At 33.7% G+C, this 13344-nt stretch overlaps 1 protein-coding gene across 15 annotated transcripts in view; it reads left to right on the plus strand.

Annotated features, from left to right (window-relative positions):
• The window catches only part of Dlg1 (discs large MAGUK scaffold protein 1), a 181431-nt gene that overhangs the window by 26855 nt on the left and 141232 nt on the right, over positions 1-13344 (plus strand). The window contains exon 1 of one of the 15 annotated variants that reach the window (XM_090344202.1): positions 5700-6246. The exons of the other annotated variants lie outside the window; for them this stretch is intronic. Coding sequence (XP_090200328.1) covers positions 6115-6246 — 132 coding nt within the window. The 5' untranslated portion in view covers positions 5700-6114. Of the gene's footprint in view, positions 1-5699; positions 6247-13344 lie in introns of those variants that run through there. 15 annotated transcript variants of the gene reach the window in all.

The raw sequence follows: 13344 nt of genomic DNA on the forward strand, positions 1-13344 counted from the left end.
TAGCTTCATACTATATGGCCTTATGTATCAAGATTTTGCTCTATTGCCGATCTCTGCTAGTAGAGATTTTGTTTTTTCATTTTGTTTTTTTCAAATGGAATTTAAAAATTATCGGCAGTTAGTTACTGCCATGATTTGAATGTGCTGCCTTCAAAATCTAGCTTTGCCAATGTGATGCTATTAAGAGTAGAACCTTAAAGAGGTGATTCCCAGTTGCTTATCATGTATGAGGCCCTGGTTTCAATCCCCAGCGTGGCCAAAAAAAAAGAAAAGAAAAAGAAAAAAGAAGATTAGTCATGAAGGCTGCTTATTCCTCCTGAATGTAATTAAGGCATTTATAAAAGAGGCTTTATAAAGACTTTAGCTCTGACATGCATCCCTAAAACAAGAAGTCCCTTTCCAGACCACCCTAGATCTTAGATTTCTCAGCTTATAGAATTGCAAGAAATGCATTTCTGTTCTTTAAAGATTGCTCAGTCTCAGGAGTTGTTTTAGTTGCATAAAATAGAATAAAGCATTATAGTTACTGTTTCACGTATGTTTAGGTTTATGTTTATATTTCTTAGGTTAAAAAATTTGATTATATAAAAATGTTGATCTTTAATTCTGTCTTAAAATTCTGTCTTATTTAATTGTTGTTTTTATTGTTTGATTTGCTACTCACTTATTATAAAGCATAGTTTTGTCCTAATTGTCTGTTTTTATGGATTATTTAGAAAATTATTAGATCAGTTGTCCAGTGAATGAAATTATTCATTAAGCTAGAATAAATGAATTTGTAAGATGACAGTTTATTATCACATAGATTTTAGTAAGAGATCAGCAGTATATTGAGTTCATCAAAAATTATATTAGAGTGTAAAGGGGTGTCACTAAATGGTTGGATATTTGCTTAATGTGGTTTAGGCACAGTTTGATTATGCACACCACAAGAAACAAGGTTTTAGAAACATTTCTGCTTTTATAAGTCTAGAGTAGTCACACCTTGAATGTTATGGGGAGGCTTTCTTTCTGCAAATCCTAAAGGATATATCCTAGATATGCTAAAGGCACAAGTAAATAGAAGAACAAAGCATTTTAGATCTTACTAGTTAGGAAAATGGATAGAACAAAATTTTGCCTAGGGCTTAGACAAAGTAAATGTTTTAGTAATGTTTGAATCTGTAGCCTTTGATGAGTGGACTTTAAGGGAAGTGTTGAGCTGTATATTCAAGTCCTAGAGTTTTAGAAAAATACATATGGGTCAACCTAGAGAGAGCTAAGGTTAGTTACTGGGAAATATAGTTTTCAAAGGTGACAGAATAAACTGACATCTGAAAGTCTAAGTAGCTTAAAACATTGATACATGGCAATTATAAGAACTAAAAACAATAGCCTGAAGTATTTGAAAATTTTAATTTCTAATATTTTGGGAATGCTGTAAGATGTGATGAATTTCTTCCCCTATTATCTAGCCATTCATGCTTCATTTGGGTGGGAAGCTTTACTAAGTGACCATTCACTTGATCTTTTGTTTTGATCATATTTCTGACTGAAAAAAGTCTGAGAAAATCCACTGACTCAAATGCAGAAACGTTTTTAATGGACTACAGATTGTAAAATCTAAAAATTTTCTGGGCCAGGAGTTTGGGCTGGTGGTAGAGTGCTTGCCTAGCATGCATGAAGACCTGGGTTCGATTCCTTGGTGCTACATACATAGGGAAAAAAAAGCTGGAACTGGTGCTGAGGCTCAAAGGTAGAGGTCTAGCCTTGAGAAAGTCCAAGGACAGTGCACAGGCCCTGAGCTCAAGCCCAGGACTGGCAAAAAAAGAAAAAGAAAAATCTAAAAATCTTAAAAAAAATTAGGCTTGCAGGAAATTTGTTATTATACTTGTGCACTAAACTATTGGATGATAAAAATACAATAACAAATAATTTTTTGACAATATGCAGCATAGTATTGCTTCTTCATGTTTGCTTTTGTAGGACTATCATAAAGAGGATTAATTTTGGGAAAATTAATCAAGTTCTACAAGAACTTGCTTGTGTTATTTTCTTAAAATGAAGTTTTTAGCATTTTAAATTATCCATCTAGTTTTTTGGAAGTTATTTTTAACAGTTGGTAACTGAACTTTTGCCAGATCCTCATTTATGACCTGCTGACATTATTTTCTTCCATTTCTTCTGATGTAGTAGAATCAAAACTAGTTCATTTATTAATTTCATTAGTTGGCTAGTTAGTTTCTGCTGGTCCTGGGGCCTACAACTCAAGGCCTACACTCTATCCTTAAACTTCTCTGTGCTGATTGTTAGGCCTACTTTTCTTTCCCTCCCTCCTTCCCTTCCTTCTTTCCTTCCTTCCTCTTTCTGTGTCTGCTTCTTTGAATATATATGTAGTAAGTTGTTTGGGATAATGTTTGTTTAATGTTTCAAGGGGATTGGGCATTTTTTTCTTTAGTACTTTTTCTGTTACTTATGAACAATGAGCATATCTTTGTTTTTTGTTTTTAATTTTATGTTGTTGTTTTTTGCCAGTCCTGAGCTTGAGCTCAGGGCATGAGCATGGTCCTTGGGTTTCCTCAAAGCCAGAACTCTACCACTTGAGCCACAGCACCACTTCTGGCTTTTTTCTGTGTATGTGATACCAAGGAATTGGACCCGCATCTTCGTGCATGCTAGGCAAGCACTTTACCACTAGGCCAGACCCCTGGCCCAAGCATATAATTTCTATGAAAACAATTCGATTTTCTTTTTCTTTTTGCTAGTCCTGGGATTTAACTCAGGAATCAAACCAGATCTTCATGCATGGTAGACAAGCACTCGATCACTAGGCCATACTTCCAGCCCCAACAATTCTATTTTAAAATAAGAGAGATTCCTAATCAAGAGATTGTATTGTAAGGAATAGTTTATATCTGGAAGAAAACAAAGATGAGGATGGGAGAGATTGCCAGATTTACTACCATATTCTGTTATAAAAGAATGTACAGTATATTCCTTAGATCACTTCAAGTGGAACAAAGATTTAGAGACTTAAAAATTGAAAACATAGGCTGGGTGTGGTGGCTTAAGCCTGTAATCCTAGGTACTCTGGAGGCTGAGATCTGAGGATTGAGTTTCAAAGCCAGCCCAGGTACTAAAGTCCATGAGACTCTTATCTCCAATTAACTACCAGAAAACTGGAAGTGGTGTTGTGGCTCAAGGGATAGAGCAGCAGCCTTGAGCTGAAGAGCTCAGGAACAATATCCAGGCCTACAGTTCAAGTCCCACAACCAACCCCCCGCCCCCAAATGAAGCTATGAATTGAAAAAAATAATTTGCAATAAGGAAACCTTTATTAAGCACAACAAAACTAAATGAAAACCTATGGTACGTAGATAGATAGAAAGATAGATAATAAACTTAATGAAGGAGATTAAAAACCATACAAGGAAATGATAAAACCTTCAAGAAAGAACTTGTAGGATGGAAAGATCTTTGTTCTTGGATCAGTAGAATTAATATCATGAAAATGGCCAATACTGAAAATACTACTGAAAGCAGTCTACAGATACAGTGCAATGCTCATCCAAGTTCCAACATCCTCCTTTGAAGAAATAGAAAAATAAATTCTTAAATTCATATGGAAGCATAAAAGGCCACAAGTAGTAAAAGCATTTCTAAGTAGTAAAGAGCAATGCTAGTGGTATCACAATATCAGACTTCAAATAATTCTACAGCCATAGTAACAAAACAGCTTGTTACTGGCACAAAAAAGACTAGGAAACCAATAGAACAGAATACAAGACCTATACATTAAACTACACTGCTACACCCATCTAATTTTCAACAAAGGAGCTGAAAACATATGCAATAGCAAAGATGGCTCTTGAACAAATGGTGCTGGCAAGATGGTTTATCCACTTGGAGAAGACTGAAACTTGACCCTTATATCTCATTCTGTGGAGAACAAAATTAACTTCAAATGGATTAAAGAACTCTTAAAACATACCTAAAACTTTACATCTAATACAGAAAAACTGCTAAGCACAGATAAAATTATTTTCTGAATTGGACTCCAGTTGCTCAGAAAACGAGAACAAGAATTGGCAAATGGGATTACATCAAATTAATAGTGTCTGCATGGCAAAAGAAAATACCAGAACCCAAAAGACAACCCATAAAATAAGAGAAAATCTTCATGATATGCAATAACTAAAGGATTAATACCTAGTATATACAAAGAATGGAAAACACTGAATAGCAAAAAAACAACGATCCTATTAATAAATAGACAAACGAATTGAAACAGCTGTCAGAAGGAGTATTAGGTGCACGAAAAATGTGTTCAACATCTTTAGCTAAAGGAAATGTAAATTTCTACTACACAAATATTACATCTTAACCCAGTCAAAAATGGCAATTATCAAGAAAACACACGAACAAATATAAGAATGGGGGATGGGGATTGGGAAGGAACTCTTCCCACACTGCTGATGGGAATGTAACTAGTATAGCCACAGTGGAAATGACTAAGTATGGAGAGTCCTCACAAGACTAAAAATAGATTTACCTTATGACCCTGCCATACCATTCTTGACTGTATATCTGAAGGAGTATAAATCAAGAAAGACACCTGCCATTACATTTCTATTCACAATATCAAAGCTGTACAATCCTTTGATGTGCCCAACAACAGATGAATGAGTAAAGGAAATTGTGTGCACATACTGCAGGGTATGGAAATCATTTGTTGAGTATAATACGCCAAGTTCAAGAAGCTAAATATGACACGTTTTTACTCATTTCTGGAATCTAGACCTAAGATGATGATGATAGGGATAGGTGAATGCAAAAGGGAGTCTTGTTTGGGGGAAGCCAAAATATCTAAAGTATTAACTATTTTACTTACACATGAAGACAGTAATGAAACTCACTGACCACTGGAAAACGGGAAAGGATATAGGTATATAAGGTAGAGAGTGAACTTAGGATATACTGACTGCATCTGTGGAATTATCACAAATCCTATCAGTATTTTGGTTTGAATTCAGGACCTCACACTTGCCAGAAATGTTCTGAGCCTTCTAGCTCTTTTTGCAAAAGTTATTTTTGAGATAGGATCTCACCTGTGCCTATTGTGTACCTACCATGTTAAGCGTAGGAATGGTATGTAAGAAGTAGAAAACAATTCAAATGCTTGTATTTGAGGTCAGTCATAATACCTATTCTATACAAACATTAAAAAACATTGCAGACAGAATTTACAGACAATATTTTTCTTTTATGTTTTGATTAAGGAGTATGGCTAGAAGTTTATGAGACCAAAATCCGCTTACCATCCCTGAACCTTGTCACCTGTTAGTTTGTCTAACTCTGTGCATGATGATCTGGAGGCTGTCATAGTCCACAAAGTTAGGTGACTTTTGGGTTAAAAAATGAAGACTTCTTGAAGAGTTTGGAATGGTGCAGTTATACCTGTTTCTGTAGTGCTTTTAAAACAATTATTTAAAGGGGAAAAATAGATGAAATGGATTTCATAATGCTCTAAAGTTAAAGTCTAGATTCACTGATATAAATGTTACTTGTTTATATTAGTGAAGAAAGAAAAGATTTAGAGACATTTTAAATGAGGTTTTTTTTGTTGTTGTTCTTCTTGCTCCCCTTCTCAAAAACACCACATGGAATATTCCATTCATTACTGCCTGAGAAAGTCATTACTTTGCAGGCTGCAGTTGCTGAAATGGTTTAGTAGAAGAAATGTTTGCTTGCAATTTTTTAGTGTTTTTTTTCCCTTTTTTTGCCAGTTTTTAAAATAACCAAACTGTAGCAAACAAGGAGAAGCAGATTTAAATTTTACATCGGGGAAACCTCCTTGTGGAGCATTTTATCAGATGATTCCCTGTCAACCTCATATCTTGAAAAGAGGGATTAATGAAATAGCATCTGAAACAGCAGTGGACTCCTCTGGAATAAACACTGACATCTTCCACAGCGCTTTGTGGAATAATTTCAAGTTCTTCAGATACAGATTACATAAAGAAGATTGTAGGGCACGTGACACATTCTGGCATCTTGCATTTCAGATAGTAGAAAAATTGCTACCTCTAAGAATGGATCCTGGAGAAATCTTGTCACAGTTATAAGTTTTCATCTATGATTTTATCTCACAACTTTAATTTTTATTTAAATTTTTTGTTTAGGCAACTTAACAATAGTTTTTCTTTGTGTATAAAATACTATTGTAATGGTAGAATAATGGATTGCCTGTGCATTGTAACCACAAAGGTAAGATAAAATACGCTTTTCTGTGTTTCATTATCAGTGATAGATGTGAGATCTTTTGTTCATTATGTATTTTGATAATAAGAAACATCCTGTTGTAGATTTTAAAAACCAATATTCAAATCTATGTGATCCTTAGTTCATATTCTTTAGCAAAGGCAATAGTTTGAAATGTACTTCAGATTGCTAAAAATAGTATGCCAAATACTTTTTTTTCTCTGAAATTTACAGGATGCTTTTCTTCTAACAGTAAATAATCTGTAAAACCTTTGATTGTATTGAAATATTGTAAAGATATTCTTAGAGTTCTTCTCTTTCACTTTATTTTTTGCCCCAATATGTCATGCTACTTGAAAAGTGTAACTCATTTTGAGAACATTTTCAGGATTCTTTTGAAAAAACACTGAAGTTCTGACTTATCTTTGGAAAGACCTTAATTTGAATATAAAATGTTTGTGTTTGTATATACCCTTAAAAGGTTTTGTGTCTGTTTTCTTCATTATATTTGAAATGGAGCATATTTAACGTAGTCTCTTAAGTTTGGCTTTTAATTTGTGACTACCACTTTTTGGACACTGATCATTTTATATTCTGGATGATTACATTTAAAATTTACACATTCATTTTTAAAACAGGCTATCATTTACCTTTTTCATTTCTGTACATTGATGTCACATAGTGATAGACACAATGATTTAAGAATTTGGTAATAAAAGAATAAAATATATGTGCAGTTTGTGAAATAGGCTATTACTATTTCTCTGTAGTGAATTATTTCTCACAAGAATTAAAGTGGGAAAATTCATGAAATTTAGTTTTGTTTTCTTGTGTACACAGAATTAAACACTTGTTTGTTGTAACATATAGACATACCCATATGTAGGGTCATCCCTGTTCTTAAGAGAATGTCTTCTGTATCTCAAGTAAACTGTCTTATTGAAATTTTCCTAAAAAATGTTTAAAGGGCACTTCAGTTAGAGAACTTCCTTTATTTTTCTCCCTCTACAAGTACTTTTTATGTATATCTGTGGCTGGAGTTCTCCTGTAATTTACTTTTTATTAATTCATTTAGTTTAGATTTTTATTTCTAGTATAACATTTGAAAATTTCTTTCCATTTCTCTAACTTGCTTAAGAATTTTTTTTTGCATTTGCCTTTTATTTTCATCAAAGAGACCTATAATTTTTTATTGCTTAAAAACATTGGGTGTAATCATTATCCTTAAAGTATTTATATATTTTTATTATGTAACTGTTAAATCAAAAATAGAAAAGGATGTAGGTTGGAAATTAGAAAGCCTGAAACATTATTTATAGTTACTTTTAGAAAAGGTAAATTAAAACGACTTTTTCAGTTGTTAGAAATAAACCCTTTAAGCATTTTTAACCAGTGGATATAGCAGAAAGACAAAAATTCTTGATTTTCTTTTCAGCTAAAAGCTATAGTATATCTTCTCCTTTGCCTGGAATCTTTTGTCTCTTCTGATCTTTACAGAGTTTTGTGGATTTTTTTTTCTTTCAAAAATCTTTTCTTAAAATCGAATACTGTAGTTGATGTACTTCGATCATGTTAATATTAAAAAACCTTTCCAAGTGATTTTTTTTTTTTCATATTCCACCCCCCTTTTCTCACACTGTGTAGGCACGGTGAGCTAGGTAGGCATGTTGCATCATTGCTGCCATGGATACCCTTAAGAACAGGCATGTGGGTTGAGCTAAAGCAATGATTAGTTTTCTAGTTTTTACCCCCTCATAACTGTATGTTCTTCACAATGAACTTATTTTAAAACGTTTGCAAATGACTAGGTTGTGAGATATGGTGACTAAATCTTCACTGCTATTGAACTCCCAAATCTTGGTCTCCATTTATAGTAGTATAAATGACATTTACTAATTTAAGATGATCATAAATAGCTCTCTGTGTTCTTTTGATTAATACATTTTAAGGAATGGTGGGTTTGTTTTTATTTTCTTTTATGAGAGAAAATGAACCCGGGACCTCTCATATACTAAGCAAATACTGTACTACTAAACTACATTCCCAGTCTTGATTAATACATATTAACAGAAATGATGAGTGTGTATGTGCACACACACTCTCATAGTATAATGAAGAATGTTCTTCCTCTTTAAATTAGAAAATATTGTTCTGGGTTTTTCAGTGGGAAAGATGCTAGTGAGTATTTCTCTTGTGTCAGTGTTTCTGATTATTGTTAGATAATGTTTTGTTATTCAGTCAGTTTGGATACAATATTTTGTTTTGTGATTTTCCACATAATACCTTTCTAGAAGGTATTTAGTTTTTACATTTTAAGTAATTTCTTAAGTTCTTAGTTGCTGTGTAAAATATGTTGGTTAGTGTGGAGTTATATAGTTTTGTTAGGCTTATTATCATTATAGGAAAATTAGCTGGGAACAAGCAAGATCTAACAAAAGTGATTTTGTAATATTGTTTTATATATGTACAGTATATTTTTTTACTTTAGCAGTATATCATGACATTTAATCAGCAGCTAAGGGTGATCATGTTCTTCCTTGTAGAGAGTTTTTATCTTTGGGATTTTTCTTGTTGTTTTCTGGTCCAGGGTCTTTAATTCTGGCCTGGGTGTTGTCTTTGAGCTTTTGTACTCAAGGCTAGTGCTCTTGCAGTTGAGCCATAGCTTTAATTCCACAGATTTTTTTTGTGGTTAATTGGATATGAGTCTCAGACTTCCTACTCAGGACAGCTTTGAACCTTGGTTCTCAGATCTCAGCCTCCTAAGTAGCTAGGATTACAGGTGTAAACCACTGGCACCCAGTTTGAGAGTTCTTTAAGAAGCTGTGTAGCAACTTCTGAGAGGGAGGAAAACATTGAGAAAGGCAGCAGCTAAGATACAACTTTAGTACCAGAAATTTTGTAGTAAGGTCCTTGCTTACTCTGTTTTACTACTTTTTAATCAAGTAAATTTTTAAAAAAAGGAATTATTCCTTTATTTTAGCACCATTTAGCAGAAGTTTAGAAGGCAGAGAAAAGGACTGATAAGAAAAAAAAAAATCTGTTTTGTGCTCTTAAGCCTAGGAAAGAGAAAATGAGCTTTTTTTTTTTTTAAACTCAGGAGATTCTCTTATACTCTGCCAAGTTGTTGGTATTTGTATTACTTTACTTGTCAAAATATGAAATCCATGTCAAGTGCTGTCAAGAAAATGTTTAAAGTTTATGCATCCTTGGATATGTTTTTCCCAATTAAGGAATGGGCAATGCATATGTTTTAGGAGGGGCAGATGTGTTGTTGTTATTATTATTGTTAACTTTTTTTCTCATTCTTGTGTGTTTTCTTGTTTGAGTCATCTTTAGGACCATCATGAGTAACAGTTTACAAGTCCATCTCCCCAAATCTTATTAATCTTTCTGTTCAGACTCCAGTTTATAGATTACTTTGTCAGAGATGAATTTTTTTACTTCTATATTTCTTTAAAAGTATATTTTTTCTGCATAAAACCCAATGTCTTATGAATTTAGGTGATTCTTTATTGCTGTTTTTCATTGGACTGTTAAAATTATTTAGTTTTTCCTGATATCACTATCTGATCAAGTATTTCACAGTCAGTACTCAGTAAATGTATACATAAATTAATATTTTTACTGGATAAATCCCAGTTTTATATGGTTATATATTAATATTATAGAAAATTGTCACACAATTGACCATCCATATAATGAAAGGATTTAGAAATTAACTTATCTTCCCATTTTCACCTGTTTCTTAGTTTATCATCTTTTTTTGTTTTCTTTAGTTTTTTTTATATTGAGATCTGACTTCTGTACTACAAGCCTACTTGGTTAACTAGTTCTCTACCACTTGAGCCAGCTCTGCTTTTTTGTTTTTTGTTGTGTGGTTTTTTTTGTTTGTTTATTTTGTTGTTGTTGTTGTTTTTTGTCGGTCATGAGGCTTGAACTCTGGGTCTGGGTACTGTTCCTCAGCTCAAGGCTACCACTCTACACCTGGGCCTGCATGTTGTCCCTGAGCTCTTCAGCTCAAGGCTACTGCCCTACCTCTTGAGCCACAGTGCCACCTCTGGTTTTATGGCAGTTAACAGGAGATAAGAAACTCATGGATTTTAGTGCCCAGGCTGGCTTTGAACTCTGATCCTCAGATCTCAGCCTCCTGAGTAGCCAGGATTACAGACATGAGTCACCACACCCATCAAACTGTGCTTTTTCTTGATTATTTTGGAGATGAAGTCTTGTGGACTTTTCTGCCTGGGCTATCTTCAAACTTTGATCCTCCAGATCTAAGTCTCTTAAGTAGCTGAGATTGTAGATGTGAGATCCAAGTGTTGAGCTAGCTCTTAGTTTATCATTTTTACACTTTAATTAGTTACCAGTTACTTAAACATATGACTCTTTTTGTTAACTGGATATATAAAGTATATACTTGTTTCAGCCTTATACTTGAGTTGGGAAAGTCATTTATTATAATAACAGTTTCACTGTTTAGTAGTATATTTACTTAATAAAATGGTGGAAATGTTCTAAATCTGCACTTTGACTAGTTTGATAGAGAAACTAAATTTTAAATTTTAATTAAGCAGCCTTAGATTACTGGTCTATAGTCACCATCCTTAGAAAGCAGCCAACTTTTTACTTTTTAAATGCCTGAATTTTGAAACATTGTTTTTAAGTAGGTAATAAGCATAATTAGGGGAAAAAAAACTAGCCAGATGTGATGGCACATACTTGTAATCCCAGCATTTGGGAAGTGAAGATAGAAGGCTTCTGCATTCAAGCCTGGGCTACAGAACAGCATGCTGTCTTGACAGAACAAAAAATAAAACTGTCATTTGTAAAATTTATATAGGTAAATCTCATTTCTATCCTGTCTTCCAGTGGTTCCCATAGGAAACTGTTTTTATTAGTTTCTATTAATCGTTTTTCAGTGCTTATGCAAATATAGGTGTTTTTATTATATGGTACTATGTTTTATATTATATTCCAGCCTTTGGTTTGCACTTACAATAAATATCCTGAAGGCTTCTATATTTTAGTACATAAAGCTTTTTCTTATTGCATTAAAAATGAATATTTGAAGCAGGTGTTGAAAACTAATGCTTGTAATCCTAGCTTCTTGGGAGGCTGAGATCTGAGAGTCATGCTTCAAATCTAGCATGAACCTCTTCACTCCATTTAACAATTAAAAAGCTGATAATGGAGCTGTAATTCAAATAGTAGAACACAAAAGTTCAGTATATATTCTTTGGGTATAGACCTTAAAATAAATAACATGCGACAACTGGTTTCATTGGAGAAATACACAGTTTAGATGTACACAAAATACTGGATATCAGAAACAAATTCCAAATCTTTAAAAGATAAACACTGTAGTTTGAATGCTATTCCCGCTAATATTTGCGGTTAAACTTAATCCCCAGTGATGGTGTTGAGAAGTGTGGCTTTAATTGGTGATGTCATGGTAGTTTTGAAGGAAACATTTTATTGCCCTTCTAAAACTTCCTACCATGTAAGGCTATAGTATTCCTCTTATGGAAGATGCTCAACAAGCTGCTGTTGTGGAGCAAGAAGCAGACTTCCCTGGCTAGTAGTCCTGTTAGTGCTTTATATTAGTCTTGTTAGTAAGCTTTATGTAGTATATGTTAACATGTAATAGTGTTATCCTCTCTCATTGAATCTAATTTTGAGCATTTCTTACTAAAAATATTTTTATTTATTTTTCCATGTAAAGTTGCAGCTCAAATGATCTGATGCAAGAAAAAAGCATTTTGGTATTGGGAACCTTCTCTAAATTTAAAGGATATGTTGTAAAGTTTCTTCCCTAGTAGGGAGAGGTAAGAAGCTATGTAACTTCTCTTCCATGTCTTCCCACCTATTACTACTCAAGAAAGCTACACAATAGTCTTTTGAGTACCTGTCCTGGGAGTTTTATATTAATCATATAGAAACTTTTCCAGTAAGAGAGGGAGGAATTAAAGACATACTCAACCTATTTCATAAGTTTGTTTATCCCTTTGTTCCATGATTTTACTAGTTAGCTAAATGAAAATCTACCTTTGGATTAAGTCAGATATTTCTGATGGTAATTCTCATTGACATAGGATACTCAGAAGAATATATTGAGAATTGTGATAACAAGTTGAAGGAAAGAGTTAAATGATCATTTAGTAAGTAGTCTTTGCCATGGCTGAGGAATTGAGAAAGGGAAGAAATGGGATCATTTGTATTTAATTTAATTTGGAAATCCTTAACCTCACTGAATCTTTCAGTATACTAGTTAAAATGACTTTGTGGTTTTGATATTGTAATTTATTGATTCAGCATTGGGATTATTTCTGTTTTCTCTTCTTAAAATGAAAAACTCAATTCCCAATCTGTGAATATAATTATAATTTTTGGATAAAGAATTTCCAATATAAAAGATAAGCATTTAAAATAATTTAATATTCAATTTCCCATCATCTTATTTCATTTATTTTTGTTTATCTGCTTGGGAACTACACAGTATTTGGTTCCTTGGGCAAAATATTCATATTTACATATCAGAGCACTTTAACTAATACTAGGTTGTATTATGAAAAGGGTATGAAAACTTTTATTTTTAGTTCAAATGAGTAGAAATGCTGCCCTCTACTGTTGATTAGTTTTACTGCCATGTAAATAGGATGATTTAAAAATACATGTGTGTGTGTGTGTGTGTGTGTATATACATACTATGTACATGCCACAGCACCATTTCTGGCATTTTTCTATGTATGTGGTACCAAGGAATTGAACCCGGGTCTTTGTGCATGCTAGGCAAGCACTCTACTACTAGGCCAAACTCCTGGCCCCAGTATTGGACACTTTTGAAACACTCTCTTTCCCTCCTTCCCCTCTCCCCCTCCTCTCTCTCTCCCTCTCTCCCTCCTTCTCTCTCTCTCCCTCTCTCCCTCCTTCTCTCTCTCTCTCTCTCTCTCTCTCTCTCTCTCTCTCTCTCTCTCTCTCTCTCTCTCTCTCTCTCCTCTCCTCTCCTCTTCTCTTCTCTCTCTCTCTCTCCTTCCTTCTTTCCCTCCCTCCCTCCCCCTCTGGCTGTCTGTCTTTCTTTTCTTTTCTTTTCTTTTGTGCCAGTAC

This window comes from Megascapheus bottae, chromosome 1 (genome assembly GCF_031878675.1).
Source record: "Megascapheus bottae isolate mThoBot1 chromosome 1, mThoBot2.hap1, whole genome shotgun sequence".
NCBI classification, from domain to species: Eukaryota; Metazoa; Chordata; class Mammalia; order Rodentia; family Geomyidae; genus Megascapheus; species Megascapheus bottae.